Below are 17,008 nucleotides of genomic sequence, written 5' to 3'. Positions count from 1 at the left end.
AATGACCAACTAATGTAGATAATCTGGAGTGTTATCTGCCCACACACCACTTAGCCGTACATGGAACTCTGGCCACCTGATACACATCCATCATAACGAGTGACAGGAAATAGGTGGATTCAATGACCTGCAGGTTTCATTTTGGATTAGCTGCTGACTCTTTGGGAACGTTCCTGCAATCAACCCGATTTACGTGAGTGTAGGCATCTCAAGGTCGAGACTAGTAAGTGAAGAATAAGCTGTAATAGTAGTACCGATCATGATGGCCGCCCGACTGTTGGTCCTCTTGGCGCGGTACGTGAGCGGCCTCGTGACCGAGAAGTACCGGTCGAAGCTGATGATGAGCAGGTTGAGCACGGACGCGTTGCTGGCGAGGTAGTCGAGCGCCAGCCACGTGTCGCAGATGTGCGGCCCCAGGGGCCAGTACCCGAGCAGCGTGGACACCGTGAACAACGGCATGGAGATGAGGCCGATCGCGAAGTCGGCCACCGCCAGGCTGAACAGGAAGTAGTTGCTGATGGTCTGCAGCTGCTTGTCGATCTTAAAGGAGATCATGACCATGGAGTTGCCGACCACCGTCACCAGGCTGAGGAAGCCGGCCACGATGGCGATCAGCACCATCTCCGGGATGGAGTAGCGGCCCTCGGGCAGCGCAGGTGGCCCCAGAGAGGCGTTCATCACGCCCGCGGACCCGTTCATGGCGGCCCGCCCTCTTCGCTCCTGCAACAAGGTCCTGCTCTCAGTACCGTACCCAACCAGGACATGTCACATGTTGAAACTCACAGGCGCCAGAGCCTGCTGGTACAGTGCCACTACATCAGCATCCAGCACAACTGTGGACCTGTCATCTCCTGCATGCTTTGTCCCTGGAACAAGGTCCTGCTCTCAGTACCGTACCCAACCAGGACATGTCACATGTTGCACCTCACAGGCGCCAGAGCCTGCTGGTACAGTGCCACTACATCAGCATCCAGAAAAACTGTGGACCTGTAATCTAATGCATGCTTTGTACCTGGAACAAGATCAATACTCTCAGTACCGTACCCAACAAGGACATGTCACATGTTGATCCTAACAGGCGCCAGAGACTGCTGGTACAATTCCACTACATCAGCCTCCAGCACAACTGTTGACCTGTAATCTAATGCATGCTTTGTACCTGAGACAAGGACCTGCTCTCAGTACTGTACTCAACAAGGACATGTCACATGTTGATCCCCACAGGCTCCAGAGAGTGGTTGCTGATCCAGTACTACTACTGTGGCATGCAGCATGTTAGAGAGTCTCTGTAACGACATGGACAAGTCTAAAAATCGCAGGAAAAAGAAGAACTTGGCGTACGACACGCGTGGTAATCGGGCGTACTAACCAGTTCCTGTTTCTACTAGCCCATTTCCATCCTGTAAATTATTAAATTGCTCTCGGCCCCTTTTGCAACAAGGATGTGTAGATGTATCATGCGTAGCCTCAGAGGCATTTAGTAACAGCACCTGTTGATGAAATGGGAATACAGCACCAAAATAGCTTACAAAATCTTGGGCTGTAGTGGCGAAGAATATTTCACGTCATGCTTTACATTTGACCACCCTCACTTTTATTTAACATTAGCACGTACATAAAATTGTAATTTTGTAGAAGTAACTAATAATGAGTGTTTGTTTGAGTGCTTAGAACACAATTTGCGTCGAAAAAAAAATGTATTATATGATATCTGTTCAGGCTCTTAAACTCAGTTTTAATATCACTGGATTATTTTCATATTTTTGTGTATTTTTGAAAAATAAATAAATTTGAGGTTCCCTAATGGTAGTTCAGGCCCAAAAACAAAGGTGATCTGTGAGTTATTTTGATGAGTGGAAAATTTTAATTAAATATGTAATTTCCTCTGCGAAGTTATTCCGCCCTGTGCTCGCTCTGCAGGACCGCGACCAATCAGCGCTGACCCTGGGCAGGACTGTCCTGGATGCCAGGCGAGCTGGTCGTGCCCTTGGGCCCTCCTCCCCATGCCCTGTGACCCTGGCTAGGGACGGGCGCGTGTGGGAATGTCGTCATTTGCGGCGAGCTCCGTGCGAAGAGGCGGGTGAGGGCCAAGAAGAAGATCATTGTCACGTCACATGGTCACCATGAACACATTCGAGTGTTCATTTCTTTATTGGGTTTAAAACTTCTTTAGGCGTGTTATGAAAAAAAAACAGTGATTTTTTTTACGATGTGCGCGCACATTACAAATAAATTTTAACAGGATGAAAAAGTGGCTACATATAAAAATATATATATATATATATGTGCTTTTAAATCTTATAATTAAGTGATTGATATGGTGTACTGGTCAATATTATTAAAAAATACATTTATTTATTGTGAATATTAGTGATAAAAATTTTAGTTTATAAACATTTTCAATTGTATTTCCACATGTATTTGTGTAAGTGAGGTTATGTTCGAGTTTGTATATATTTTTTGCGTTATAAATTATAAATTATAAAATATTACATTGTTATTTAATAACTAATTGTAATTGAAAAATTATAATAAACATACAGCATATATATATGTATATATATAGATTTTCATTAACAATTAAAATTTCTCTCGAATATTTTACTAAAATAATTAATTTATTTTATATATGTATACAATAATATTAAATATTGTGTGTATATTTAATTTTTTTAATTTGTTTAAGTTAATATTTTACCAACCGTATTTATAACATCACTCCAGGTCTTTTATTATTTTATTTATATTAATTATGTGCATGCAAAAATTAAAGTTAGTTATTTACTACGCAAAGTACGTATACTTCTCACACACATACATTACAACAAGCACCAATTTTCTAATAATTTTTTTTTTTTTTACTTTTTAAACGTAATTTACACGGTCAAACTATGTTACTTGTATTCGTGAATACAACGTACACCTGCTGTGAACAGACAAACTGGTAAGAGAATATAACAAAAAAAATTGGTTGTCTGTAAAGTCTGTTTACGGACGATAGTTTAACGTGACGTCATAACAAAACATTGATGAAATGATTGCATACTTTTATGAATAAAATTGAATCATTTTTATTTGAATAATAAAAGAATAAATACTTAAAATTATACTACTAATCAGATTTTTAAAATGCGAGAATAATTAACCTTTATTGCCGAAATTGTTGTTGTAATAAGCAATGAAAACCACATTTTTTCACTTCACTTTATAAACAGTCGACGAAACAGTTCACGTGTACTGTAGATGACTTGCAATTAATTTTAAAAACTGGCGTTTAGCTATAAAGTTTAAATATAATTATGAACAAGTTTTCATATAAATAACTGTAATCAAATATCTATCATCAATTATATGAATCACCATAATTTTTTATTCAATTGTAACATAACCTATTATTACTGCACTTGCCGACAGATGCTACTTTTTTAATAATAAAAGAATAAATACTTGAAATTATGCTAGTAATCAGATTTTTAAAATGCAAGACTAATTAACCTTTATTGGCGAAATTGTTGTTTGTAATAAGCAATGAAAACCACATTAACTTTTCGTTTAAATATAATTATGAACAAGTTTTCATATAAATAAACTGTAATCAAATATCTAACATAACCTATTATTACTGCACTCGCCGACAGATGCTACTTTTTTTAATAATAAAAGAATAAATATTTGAAATTATACTAGTCATCAGATTTTTAAAATGCAATAATAATTAACCTTTATTGCCGAAATTGTTGTTGTAATAAGCAATGAAAACCACATTAACTTTTCACTTCACTTTATAAACAGTCGACGAAACAGTTCACGTGTAGATGTAAGTTGTGTGCTGCCGTCTTTCTTCTCCTCGGACGCATAGGCCAATCGAGTGGAAGAGAGATAGATGCGGCGCAAGCGTAGAATGAGCGTAACGGGACACAGCGTAACGGAACAATGTGCGTAACGGGACACTTTTTCGTGCATGCAGCTGGCGTTCATAGATTTATTAGACGTTGTCACGTCAAAATCAATTTATTTTTTTACGAAAGATTTGTAACTAACCCACAGAGATTTTTTTTACCAATATACAGTAAGGTACACTGGTTTTAAATTTATTCAATACCGTAGCAAGATTGCTTCACTTAACATGCATTAATATGTTCAAAATACATCACATTCAACAAACACATTGACATCTCATAAACTTTTACTTAAAATGGTTAGCAATTGTTTTACTAAATGCATACTATTATATTACCTATACCTTTACAAACACATACAGGTATACTTATTAATCAGTTTTATAATCCATGTTAATACTGCGCAATGCTTTGCCAACGGAAATGTTTACAAAGGGTGATTCTCATTAAGTATCTATTTGTGTTTAACTTGTCTGTCGCACAATGTGTCTTTGCTGTCATACATATTTTCTGCGAGTAAAAATGTTATTATTTATTGGCATTATTCGAGAGAGTTCTGTGGGGAATGGCTCTGATAATAATTAAATGTAGATAAACCTATTTTTAAGGAGGTTTGAACCCAAAGCACACGTGTTGGAAGTAAATAAGCCAGTCTCGTTACCACTAAGAAAATCGTACTGGTCTGTGTTTTACTTAGGGTATCTGCCAAAATAAGAGTAAAAAAAATAATAATGCGAGGGATCTCGTAGTACCCGGCCCGAGTTGCGTAACATCTAACCTAGTTAAAGAGCAAATTCATGTGTTCTCATGTTGAAAATTCACTTATAATAAAAAACTCGGTCACGAAATTTGACGTAGGATTCTTTAAAATAATGCCGAGCGTGATAAATATATGCAAATAGTGTTTTTAACTATATTACTGGACGCGAATCACACGCAGTGTCCGCACCCGCCACTAGAATTAGAACCGGAGAAGTTACGCTGACTATATAATCATGCCATTTGCAGACTGAAATTTTAAACTATGTAAATAATGGCTCTGATAAATGCTAAAATGACTCGAATAAAATACTGAACCCCTGTTTTTCGACCAGGAATGTTATTAAAACACTGCCCATATATTTAAAATCCATTAAACAGCTAATTCTGTTAAGTTTCTTCTTTGTCTTTGTGAACTTTGGATCGCGCCACCTGCCACAGATGGCAGCACTGTGGTTGTCACACATTTCCGTTCCTTGACTTCCGTCGCATTCACGAAATTACTGCCACAAAATGCTGTTTACCGAGAGCTAGGATGTTACGCTTCAAAATAGTTGGCAATATTGTCTGATTTGTAACAAATGTGCAAGTGTTCGAAGCTTGACTTGATGAAAAATTGCCGAACAATTTCCTTTATTCGCGGACGTGTGAGACTATAGCCACGTGATGCTATGTCAGACTCGTCAGTCGTGTTTATTTACGAGTCAGCATCATTCGTACCGAAAGCGTTGGGCAATGTGAGGATCTGAACCCAAACAAACATTCTCTTCCCCTTCCTGTGTATACAAACATGCATTCACTCACCATTCTAGACACATCGTAGGTCAGGGTTTGGAAAATTTCCAAGGCATGACCCGTAGCGTAGGTGCTTCGATCAAGTGTGAACTGGTGTTAAAAGTACGTCTAGGTGTCATTCAGTTCATGTGTGAACTGTTGTTCAAAAAATGACTAGGTGCCACTCAGATCAGACGTGAACTGATGTTTAAACTACGGTTAGGTGTCACTCAGATCAGATGTAAACTGATGTTAAAACTACGGCTAGGTGCCACTCAGATCAGATGTAAACTGATGTTAAAACTACGGCTAGGTGTCACTCAGATCAGATGTGAACTGATGTTAAAACTATGGCTAGGTGTCACTCAGATCAGATGTAAACTGATGTTAAAACTACGGCTAGGTGTCACTCAGATCAGATGTAAACTGATGTTAAAACTACGGCTAGGTGTCACTCAGATCAGATGTAAACTGATGTTAAAACTACGGCTAGGTGTCACGCTGGACCGCGCGCCACAATGTCGGAAATCTGAGCGGTAGTCCAGGAGACTCACTCGCCTCATGCCGCGGCCTGACAAGAGAAAAAAAGGCGGGAAAAAGCTTGTGGGGCGCTTGAAAGCGCTCACATAACAACCGCTCGCAAGTTAAATTACCCCCGTAAACGATGCCATTGTCGGGCGCGGACGCCCTACAAAGAAACCGTCGCCATAATACCGCCTCTCTGTCGGCGCCCCTCCCGCACAAGTGAAGCCGTTTGCGGCGGGAAAAATCCCTTTCATGTGATTGGCGGCAAAACGATCTGGCTGAATTTTACAACAGAGTCGTGGGAAGGCTTGTTTGGGATATTTTCCAGATACCGACGAGAAAACTTCTGCACGACTATCGGAAACATGCAGTTCTCTGGCTTACTCCACTGCTTTTATTTTGTAGGTTAAATTCTGACTCTTGAAAAACAAATCGTTTTACTTCTACATTGATATTAATTTATAGAAGCGTATATTTTTCGCGAAAAAATCTGATCGCTCTTAGAATGCAATACGATTTGCTTCCAATAAAGTATACTTCTTCGCATACACTGATATAATCGTAGATGCATTAGTGCATGGTTTAGTTTCCTGTTTTAATGTGAAAGTAATTCTTCTTAGAAATTGGTTTGCAAAACTAACCATGATATAAGAGTGTTTAATCGCATGAAAGGAACTTGCTAGGAATAATTTAAAATACCGTTATGAAGTGTGTATTGTTAAACAAAAATGTTAGCAAGAAATCAGCAAGAAATTGGGGTAAAACCCCACATTTACCGAAAAATTTCTTCCTTATATGTGATGGCCATCTGCAAAAAAAAAACAACCTCATAACCATTTTTGATTGGGTTATTCAGGCACGTTTGCTTCAGCAGTGAATGGTTGTGATTAGTGTGCATCTGAAATAAACCCAATTAACCACGAATCACAGACAATAGTACAAAGTTTTATCTCACAGCATGTCTGAAAATCTTTTCGCGAATAATACATGGCCCTATTTATAGACTTGACAATTTCGTGAAATTAGTCAATGGTAGGTATGAAGCAGAGGGTGACAAAGGTAATGCTGTAGCCACTCTGCCACAGTGAGGGCTCTGCCGTATCCGGATTGGGTTGCAATTGATTCAGTCAAATAAAGTTTTTTGTTGCAAAGTAATTTTGGAGTTATATATTGTTGATTTGATACAATTTATTGGACATTCGCCATTGTAGTTTTGCACTGTTTGTCATGGAAAAAATATTCAAGAACGCAAACTAATAAATGAAAATGAAAACATAATTTCACAGAAAACATGCCTAAGTAAGCTGATGTTGAACAGACGGACCCAACGATGAAACTTTAACAGGTATTATGACGACAGCATAGACGAACACATAACTTTAAATACCAGGCAGCACAAGTCTTCCGTAGAAGGAATTTAGTCATGAAAAACTAACAGTAACAGACGAACACAGTGGGCTAGCAACGATGAGACAGTTTCAACAATAACAGTAAACGCAGATGGACACATACCTGAACAACGAAGCAAACATAAGGAGACAACGATGAACATAAACAGGTATTATGGAAAACACAACGACGACAGCACCGACGAACACAGTAAGTAGGTTTCCTATGACAAAAAAAAAATCGCGACGTTTCGTGAACTGGCATCTGTTCCCGTCATCAGGCACAAACAGACTGATGTGGGACACTGGAAGTTTTTTATACGTTGCATATTGTCATTAAACACAGCTTGGCTTCTGAATCGAGGGCGATTTCTTCCGGCACCTCGGCGTGCTCTGCAGCTGCCATCCTTGCGGCTCCACCAGGGGTCGGCAGAGCGCACGCGGCTCTTTTCATAGGATTTTACGGCTGTACACCGCACTGCGTTGCCACAGCACAAAGAAAAAACGGCGAACAAAATCAAACGCCACAATCACAACGCAATTCCTGTACCTGCGCTCGCACCTACCATCGCACCGCCCACCATCGCACTCACCAAGATGTTTATTTTCATTTAATAATTTATTTATTTTAAAAAATAGATTTTTATAAGAAGAGCTCTACTCGTGTGTACCATATATTTTTACATTTACGTGTCTTTTTTTCCTAAGTAGTCTTTATTTTTAGGATTTGACGTCGAATTTGTGAATAAAATATTTTTATTTTATCTATTTTTTTATGGTCTTAAAACCCCATGAAGATACAGCGAAAATACATGTTGCGACTCTCTAAAAACTTGGATAATCTGTTTACTTAATATTTGGCTCATCTCACACGTAAGTCCTTCGACCCCTGGACTTGACTGTCTCAAATCTCTCTCGTTTTCCCTTCATCTCGGGTCCAAGAGTCGTTGAGACGGGAAGAATGAAATTATATAACTAAGTATGAGTGTAATTATGTATGCAAGATTAGAGTTATACTTCTTTGGCATTATTAAATGAAGCACATATACAGATTGAGTCTGAATTCTACCGAATTATGGCATTAAGTGCTTAAAAGTTGAATCGGTAAAACATTTTATTGTAAATAAAAGATAAATATTTAAGATGGAGCACTAACAGTCTGAATTATGTTAAACTGAATAAAGTTATACAATCTACGCGAATTTTGTGGTTGTCGCAAAATTATTTTATTAAAATTTTACATACTTTTGTGATGTGTTACTACCTCCAATTATTTCATTGAAATAATTTTCTGACAGTAAATATTCGCGGTGGTTTTATAAATACAGCCAATTAAAAATAATCCAGACGCACTGAGTTCCTTCTTTAATAAGTTATATGTTATTTATACTTAAAATAAAACTTTTCTATGCCGAAAGTCTGTTCACTGGCTGGAATTATAAAAAAATCTTTTGGGAACGGCTATTTACATGAATAAGAAATCAAAAATATAATTTTTAAATTTTTTGTCTGTTCGTCCGTTTGTTCAAGCATCAATCGAAAACTCCTTGATGAGTTTCTATTTTTTTTAAAGTCTTTGGTTGACTTAAAAACTTTTCTACATATAATTACATAATTCCACCCTTAAAGGGGTAAAAATGGGTAAATATCGTTTTAAGATAATTAATTATATATCTGAAACTCATAAAGCTAAAGAAAATATATTCGGCGCCAATAATTAACATGCAAAAAACCATCCAACCAATAATTTTATATTTTGCGAAGAACAACACATAAGGGATGAATAATAATATCTTTAATATATTTAATCAATTGTAATTAATGATATTGGGTACCATTAATAAACATACGAAAACTACTAAAACAATTATTATGTTTTGCGAAATTCGATCCTTAAGGGGTAAAAAGAAGGTAAGTATTTAAAAAAATAATAATTATATCTCCGAATGTAGTTAAGGGTAATAAATAATTTTCGGTACAAATAATAACAATACGAAAACTAACAAAAAAATTATTTTGCCAAATTCAACCCTTATGGTGAGGAAAAGGGGTGAGTTTGTTATTTTGATTAATAATTATGTAAACTTATATAATAATTTAATTATTGTATAATTACTAGTATCTCTGAAACTAATTAAGTAAGATAAATTAATGGTAAAATAATAAATTATTAAATTATGTTTTAACTAATTTCCATGATTCAGCCTCTAATGTGAGTAAAGAGGGTAAAGTTTGTTTTAAGGGATAAAATCCTTATTTCCTAATCTAATAGATTAAAGGGTTAGAAATTAAGCATGAAAATTTAGCATGTAAAGTTACAAATAATATTTGTAATAAGTTTTCCAGATTTCGTATTTTAATAGTGTGAAAATGGAGTAAGTTATGTTCTGTCATAAAGTATTCATATATACATACCAAACAAAGCCGAATGTAAGAATATTAGCATAAATAACTTAAATAATTAATTTCGTAGAGTACTTTGTGTCCATTTATTTAAAAAAATGTTTTGGAATTAGTCATTTACTTTTCTTTAAATGGTAAGTTTTTAGCAATATTCTAAAATAGCGCGATTCAAAACTTCAAATACGTATACCAGCCTCGGAAAGCTATTTAGACCATTCGTCGTATAGGTTGTTTTCAAGTTATTTTTTTTTGTGATGAAACTGCAGCTGAAGTTTTTCAGTCGGATTCAGACTTAACCTTTAAGTTAAACTACAATGATGATATAGATCAGCGTTCGTAACATTAAAGAGAAACAACAAAGTTATAAATACCATCAATGTCATGTGTGTTATAGCACGATTATTTAGGCTGATAAAGTTTAACTAAACCTAAGGAAAACCAATTTGCAGAAAATATGTTTGATAGCTAAGGCATTAAAAAAAATACTTTCTATTTTTAGTTATAGCTAATAGTTGAATATTAATAGTAAATATTAGAATATGATATTCATTTTATATTACATAACCTTATTTATTTTTCATTTATTTGGAAATAAGCCACGAGTTACGTTGTACTGTATATGTTTCGATTGAATACAACTGGAAGAAACGCGAAAGCTTAGGGGAGTGTATTTTTCCGCGCAATAAAATTAATAATAGCTCATTAGACTGCAATAATGTATACTCGCGTTAGCTATTGTTCCATTGTAATTGGCAGCCGTCTGCAAGAGAAGCCATTGCCCTACTTGGCCGAGCCATTCGGGACGAGTTTGCTTCCTCAATGGATGACTATGACTGGTATTCTGACATTAGACATTTAACCGAAATAAGTATAGCCTACCACGAAACATAAACAATGCTGCAAATTCTTAACACACAGTTAGTCTGGAAACATTTTCTCGAAAAATGCATGGCCCCACGAATGCGCGTTGGACTTAGTCCTGTTATAATTCCGTTGCACGAGGCACGTGCGCTTCGTTGCATTATGAAATTGCACCCTCAAAGACCGTAACAAATGTGTAACTTAGGTCGGTATTCCAAGACACCATAATAAGGGTTTAGATGTTGAATATGCCACACCTTTATCCTAACCATATTCCTAGTGTACGATAGGACACGGCCCGTCCCATTATTTTTAACGAACAGATTTTGGTGTTCCTATCCGTTGCCTATCTGATGTCTAAATTCCACGCATGAGCACAGCTCACTTTTCCGTTGATTTCGACAATATAGCATAAGTATCTGTGTCTGGCGCCATTAATTCGTATATATTCAATTTTGTGAATATCGAGGGACGTAACAAACGTATTGGTGTGACAAATGAAACTTCATGGTAGTGAAATTATTTGGGATTATATTTTGTATACTTTAATGGTCATAGCAAGAAATAATCGCAACTCAAAAATTACTCGAGGAAATTAGATTAATACCATTTAAATAGTGTGACGATGCTGCTATCTCTAATATTTTTTGCAGTAAAAATTGCATCAATGGTTGCGAAACGTCCACTAGAATGCGTGTAAACCAGTTTATAGACTCACTTAAGGCACCATTAAATAAAACTGTTGCCGATTTGATTCCTTACTGGGATTTTCTTTGGACGTGTTCTGGAATACGGCCCGCGAGTTAGGAGGTTACGTTTGTATCCCAACAAGGCAGTGCTTATTCGCTACGTCTTGGAATACCGCCCTTAAAGAACTTGTACCTTCGCGCTGCCTCTTCAATCGGCTCACAGTCCATACAGATTTCCCTGCGCCAATAGCAACCACGCGACATCGAGGCTCGCATGAAGGCAGCAGCCAATGAGCAGGCGACAGAGGCTCGAGTGTAAACAGGCCTGTGCAGTTCACTGAGCCGGCGGATCTTACTGGCCCATTTGAGGAACTCTTCGAGACGCGAAGAAGCCAATCACTTCGTGAATACCACCGTATTTATTTTACGTCCAGTTAAACTCCTCGCCGGGTTGCCATACGCGGCCTGGCACGTCAGCCATTGACTAGCAAGTAAGCAGTTTACCGGAGAAGTCGAGGCCGTTAGTGCTGATGAAGTCCATCATCATGGTGACGAGGATGGCGGAGGAGGAGGAGTTTTATTGCACACTGTAAAGCCGTGTTCGTACGGCAATCACACCGGCCGTTCGTTCGAACCTCCATCACCGCTCCCAGATTTTCAGAGGATGTTCGAACCTTGTTTTACAGCTTCACTTAACTCTCGTAAGCCATCGGAGTAACAGCACAAAACAAGCCATTTCAAGTTATTTTTTACCATCACGCTAAATTTCACGGGTATGTAGGAATGCAATCGATAAAAGTTATTCAAAAACGGTCTCCTTCTCTCCTTAATATTGTTTGAATTATGGGTGTTAGGGGGTTAAATGTTTTCTACTGAATCAAAACCCTCTCAAACGAACACATGAAAGTGATATATGAAAGTTTGATGTCGAGTACTTCCCCAAAACTGAATGTAAATCACATGGTATCAAATATTTTGGGGCACATGAAGGTTTTTTCCACGAAATATATTTAGAAACTAAAATATAACTCAGAGTATAGTATAATTTTCTATTTATTAAATGATCAGATTTATTTTTAGTGGTGTTTAAATAATTCAATATAAAACGCAGGCAATTTTTTGTTGAGGTAATGTTTGAAGACCAGCAGTTTTCGTGTATACTGACTTACTAGATTTATAGCTCTAGTTTGGGAAAGTTACGCAACAAAACCACAGATTTCCTAAACGACATAAGGAACCTGTACTAAAAATAAACTGGTCAAATCACATTCATAAGACTTCTCACGAAGTCAGTGAATGAAATGCAATCACAAAATTTGTATGGTTAATAACAAGGGTTCTGGTAAACGCAACAATGTGAAGTATAGCCTTAAGACTATCAAGTTTGTAAAGTTTTTTTTTGTTATTTATAAATGACATATCATAATGACGACTAGTTAATAAAAAATTTTAAAATTTTTAATATCATACTCATACTTCATGAAGATTTAGTATACATGTATACTGTAAAATACAATAAATTTCAATATAATTTACACTAAAACAGGGTTTCTTTGGTCATTGCCAGTCGCCAACTTTCACGAGATATTTGTCCTCACCATACAGAACACAGACCATGATCATTTTGGTTTGGTATTTGCTGATTTTGATTTGGGTATTTGATTTTTGTATTGTTACAGAATCCTGTCCTGTGCGTGCTACTCGCGTGTCACCTCTGTTGTCTGTAGAGATCCAGGAGACCTTGCAGGTTTATTTGGCGAGAGTCCTCTGCATAGGGACTGTAAAAATTCGCGGGTTAAATGACTGTAGGATGAACTCCATAGTTATACGTACTCTAGAACAAATGTCACCCACTCATTGGCTGCTGTCTTGTGAGACGTCCGAACGTAGCAGCATGTGATTCGATAAAGCTTTGGTTGGATGTTTCTCATTGGCCCAGAGTCATACAGGTGAGTTTTGAGCCAATAGCAGAGGCAGCACTGAGGTATAACTATTTGTATTGTCGTCTATCGCGAAATGAATTCGCGAATTTTTCCGGTCTCTACCTCCGCATCATCTACCAACATCTACCTATATATTGGCTGGTTTCATTGCAAGAAACTTCTTGTTCTTTTAAGTGGCCTGTTGTACGAGATTCGTAGAGACCAGCAACATTCGCGTTATAATCTGGTGGCAGTCCAAAATTGATACCAATATACATCGGACAACATTTCCATTGGCTCATGGATAAGGTATGGATAAGGACTGGAAAAATTCGTGGTTTCAATGACCTCTAGGATAGACTCCACGATCCTCTATGTATGTATTCGGGACAATTACACATGCTCACTGGCTAATGTTAACTAGAATGTTCTTGATTGAGGGTTATTAATTGGCTAAGAGGTCTGCAGACAATCTGGTCCAATCACTGAAGCAGCAAAAAGTTAAACGCATTTTAATTCTAGCCTATTGTAAAATGATACCGCGAATTTTTCCGGCTTCTACTCATGGATCTTCGACAGGCACTGAAATAAAGAAAGCCAATAGAAAATAACCAAAACCCACATGATCTAACCATGTGCAACTGCACATAAGGCAGAATATAGCCACATCTTGTATTGATAGAATGCTTTGTTTTTAACTTGTTTAAAGATTGCGCTGCAACTGGAGGTGTAAGCATATGTAACTTACATGTGAACTGGCATTGACTCAAATAAAGCACATTACTTGTAATAACTACAGCTGGTGAAAAAATTATTTAAATCAAATGGCTGGGTACTGTATTGATGAGACAACCCTGATGATTGCTTCCTGCAGAGAACACAGCCAGTGATGAGGACTCTACTGCAGTGCCTACGAATTCTTGAAGGCCAATAGGGATCAGATACTTCAGGAAATCATGTGGTGTATGATTATCAAAGTATGTGTTTAAACTTACGCTTGGGTAGTGACTGAGAAGTAGTTGTTTTGAACCGCACCTCTGTAACCATGAACCAATAGCTATCGTAATATAGCAATAGCTATAGTAAAGGAAGCGAAGCACTACAAACCTACAATTTCGTGGCATTAGTCTAGGCTCTACACTTGTATACAAAGAAATCAATGTATTTCGTTCATAGGCTGCTACCACATTCTGTCTTATGTTCGGTTGCTAATGGTTGAGTCATATGGTGTTTGGTTATTTACTCATTGGTTGTCTGTAGTTCACTACATATCGAAGATCCATGAGGCAATAAAAATATCGTCCAATGTATGATGGTATCAATTTTAGACTGCTACCAGATTATCACGTACGACAGGCCACTTAAAATATCAAGAGGTTTATCGCAATTAAACCAGACAATAGATACGTAACTATTGGTAAATGATGCAGAGGACTCTCACCAAATAAAACTACCAGGTCTCCTGGATATCTACATATAACAGAGATGACTCACAAGGAGCACACATAGGACAGAAATCTGGTCTGCTGGTAGTCAGCTTCTTCGCATTAAGGGGGCCACCTAGCCAGGAGTACATCTGTGTTGGTGAGGCGGGATGAAAAGTGCAACGCTTGCTGGTGCTTCTAGCAGTATCTCCTCTAAGCGCAAGGCCCTGAAAAAGCGGGCAATCTTCTCGTCTATGTTATTTGAGTAATAACGATAACATTATACCGTGGAAAAATCATGATAATGTGCAAAGCAAGTTCCTTGAGTAATTTCAATGCAAGAATCTCTACCAGATTTTTCAAGCCAAACATTTACTCTGAAAATATACGTTTTATTCATTTTAACTGATCTTAAAATACAGTTTAAAAACGAAATACGGAAACATTACTACTTATACACCCTCTGCTCTCGTAAGCAGACACCACTTCGATATGTGGAGCAGTTGTCAAATCGCGTGTTTTTATCCGAACCTCTGCACACCGTGTGTGAGCCCGGGCAGGCGGGGGCATCAAGGGAGCGAAGTACCTCGGGCCGTGACCTGCGCGGTGTCTGGTTCCCTCGCCGGGGTTAAGTGCGGGCGTAAAGCAGCGGGCCTCTCTCCCGCAGGTGCTTCGCCTCGCAGAGTGCGAGACGTAACCAGGAGATGGCCTCGGCTCTCTCTCCAGCCGCGCCGCCGGCTGCGCGGGCGGGCTACACCCAGTTGCTCCATTAGAGTCCAGGCGTCATCACGTTTCATCCATCATGGTCCGACCACATTTCCTGTTGCGCCGTTGTATCTCGGCTCGACATGGCGCGCGCAGAATTGCACACAATCTGTACGGACTTTATACTGGGTGTTGTTAGTAGTATGTATCGGATCCTCCGAGCTGAGGTTCAGTTTGTGTCGGCCGCCATGGGATTCTGCAATCTTGTATTTTGATGACATAGCCACCGTTTTTTTTAATTTCAGTTTTATAAAAAATTCCACCATTTTGAATTATGAAGTTCTGTCAGCCTACGTTATTATAATAATAAAAATATTTAAAATCTGTAAAAATTATTTAATTACAATTAAAATAAAATTTTAAAAACACACTTAAGTCTTGGGTCTTAGTGACCTCGGTTATAACTTCATGAGATCAATTAAATAAAATGGCGACAGGTTCTTCCTCATTGAAGTCCTCAATCAGACTCACCCTTACCACTTTCACCAAGGAATATATTATTTACGGAATAGTGATATTACGGCAGCCATCTTGGATGCCACTGCATTGATTTCGTCTGCTAAAGTTTGCTCCCGATATCTTTTTTTTATGGTAGTGTCACTCAACAGACAATCAACTACTGTCGAAACCACTATTTTGTTCGTCATATTGGCTGCCACATTTAAAATCTTTAATTATCAACAAAAAAATTATAAAATAATTCCAAAAAATTATAAAATGAATTACCATTCAATATATTGATCGATTCTAAAGATAACTGACCTTTGTTAAATCCTTCGATGCAAAACCAAAGTAATTTAGATTCAAAATTATTTCATTAAATATAACTTTAACTTAATATTTTACCTTAAATGTCAATGTACCAGGTTCAAGAAATAAAATAACACATTAAAAAACATTTTACACTACAAAAATTATTATACAATACATTAACATACAAGCAAATTAGCAAAGCCTTTGTGTTTATCAATTTCTTCAATCTTCGTGGAGTGCGAAGCAAGTTCTTTACTTTTCTCGACAAATCTTTTCAGGGCAGTTTCACATGACAGTTTATCACCACATAAGTCACACAGCCGAGAGTTCTATGTTTATTTCAAACGGCAGTGATATATTTCATGATGTATTACATTTTTCATCTGTGCAAATGTCTTGCCACAGAAGATATACGTAGTTTGGTGCTGATGAATGGGCAACCAGCCCTTTGCAAAACCTAAGATGCCTTATCAATTTTCCGTAGAATATAAACTGGCTACAACACCTATTGCACTGATATCTAAAACCTTTACAATATTTTCACATAACGTTCTTTAAATAATTCATAAAATGGGGAATTTTAATATATATATTTCTGCGAAATTTTGATTTTAGGAATTTTTCCATGACAAACAGTGCAATACTGCAATGGCATGTGTCCCAAAACTGCATTAAAAAACAATCACATAATTTAAAATATGGTTCTTGCTTGTCCCTTGCTGGTCCCTTGGACATACTGTCTCTTTAATTTTATCATGGCAATAAAATAGTTTATTATATTTGATGCGCTGATACAGTGTTCTTTGTACACTATTCGGACATCCGCATTTTCCATACCTGCGAAAA

At 37.5% G+C, this 17,008-nt stretch overlaps 1 protein-coding gene across 1 annotated transcript in view; it reads right to left on the bottom strand.

Annotated features, from left to right (window-relative positions):
- LOC134531087 (muscarinic acetylcholine receptor DM1) overlaps positions 1–11,845 on the bottom strand; it is a 104,218-nt gene extending 92,373 nt beyond the window's left edge. Inside the window, exons 1-3 of the mRNA XM_063366662.1 lie at positions 11,803–11,845; positions 784–866; positions 255–720 (exon numbers count right to left, since the gene is read on the bottom strand). Coding sequence (XP_063222732.1) covers positions 255–720; positions 784–866; positions 11,803–11,845 — 592 coding nt within the window. The remainder of the gene's footprint in view (positions 1–254; positions 721–783; positions 867–11,802) is intronic.
- Positions 11,846–17,008: the final 5,163 nt, after the last annotated feature.

The sequence above is a fragment of the Bacillus rossius genome, chromosome 1 (assembly GCF_032445375.1).
Source record: "Bacillus rossius redtenbacheri isolate Brsri chromosome 1, Brsri_v3, whole genome shotgun sequence".
NCBI lineage: Eukaryota > Metazoa > Arthropoda > Insecta > Phasmatodea > Bacillidae > Bacillus > Bacillus rossius.
Note: the sequence above shows the minus strand (reverse complement) of the source record. Positions and strands in the feature narration are given on the sequence as shown.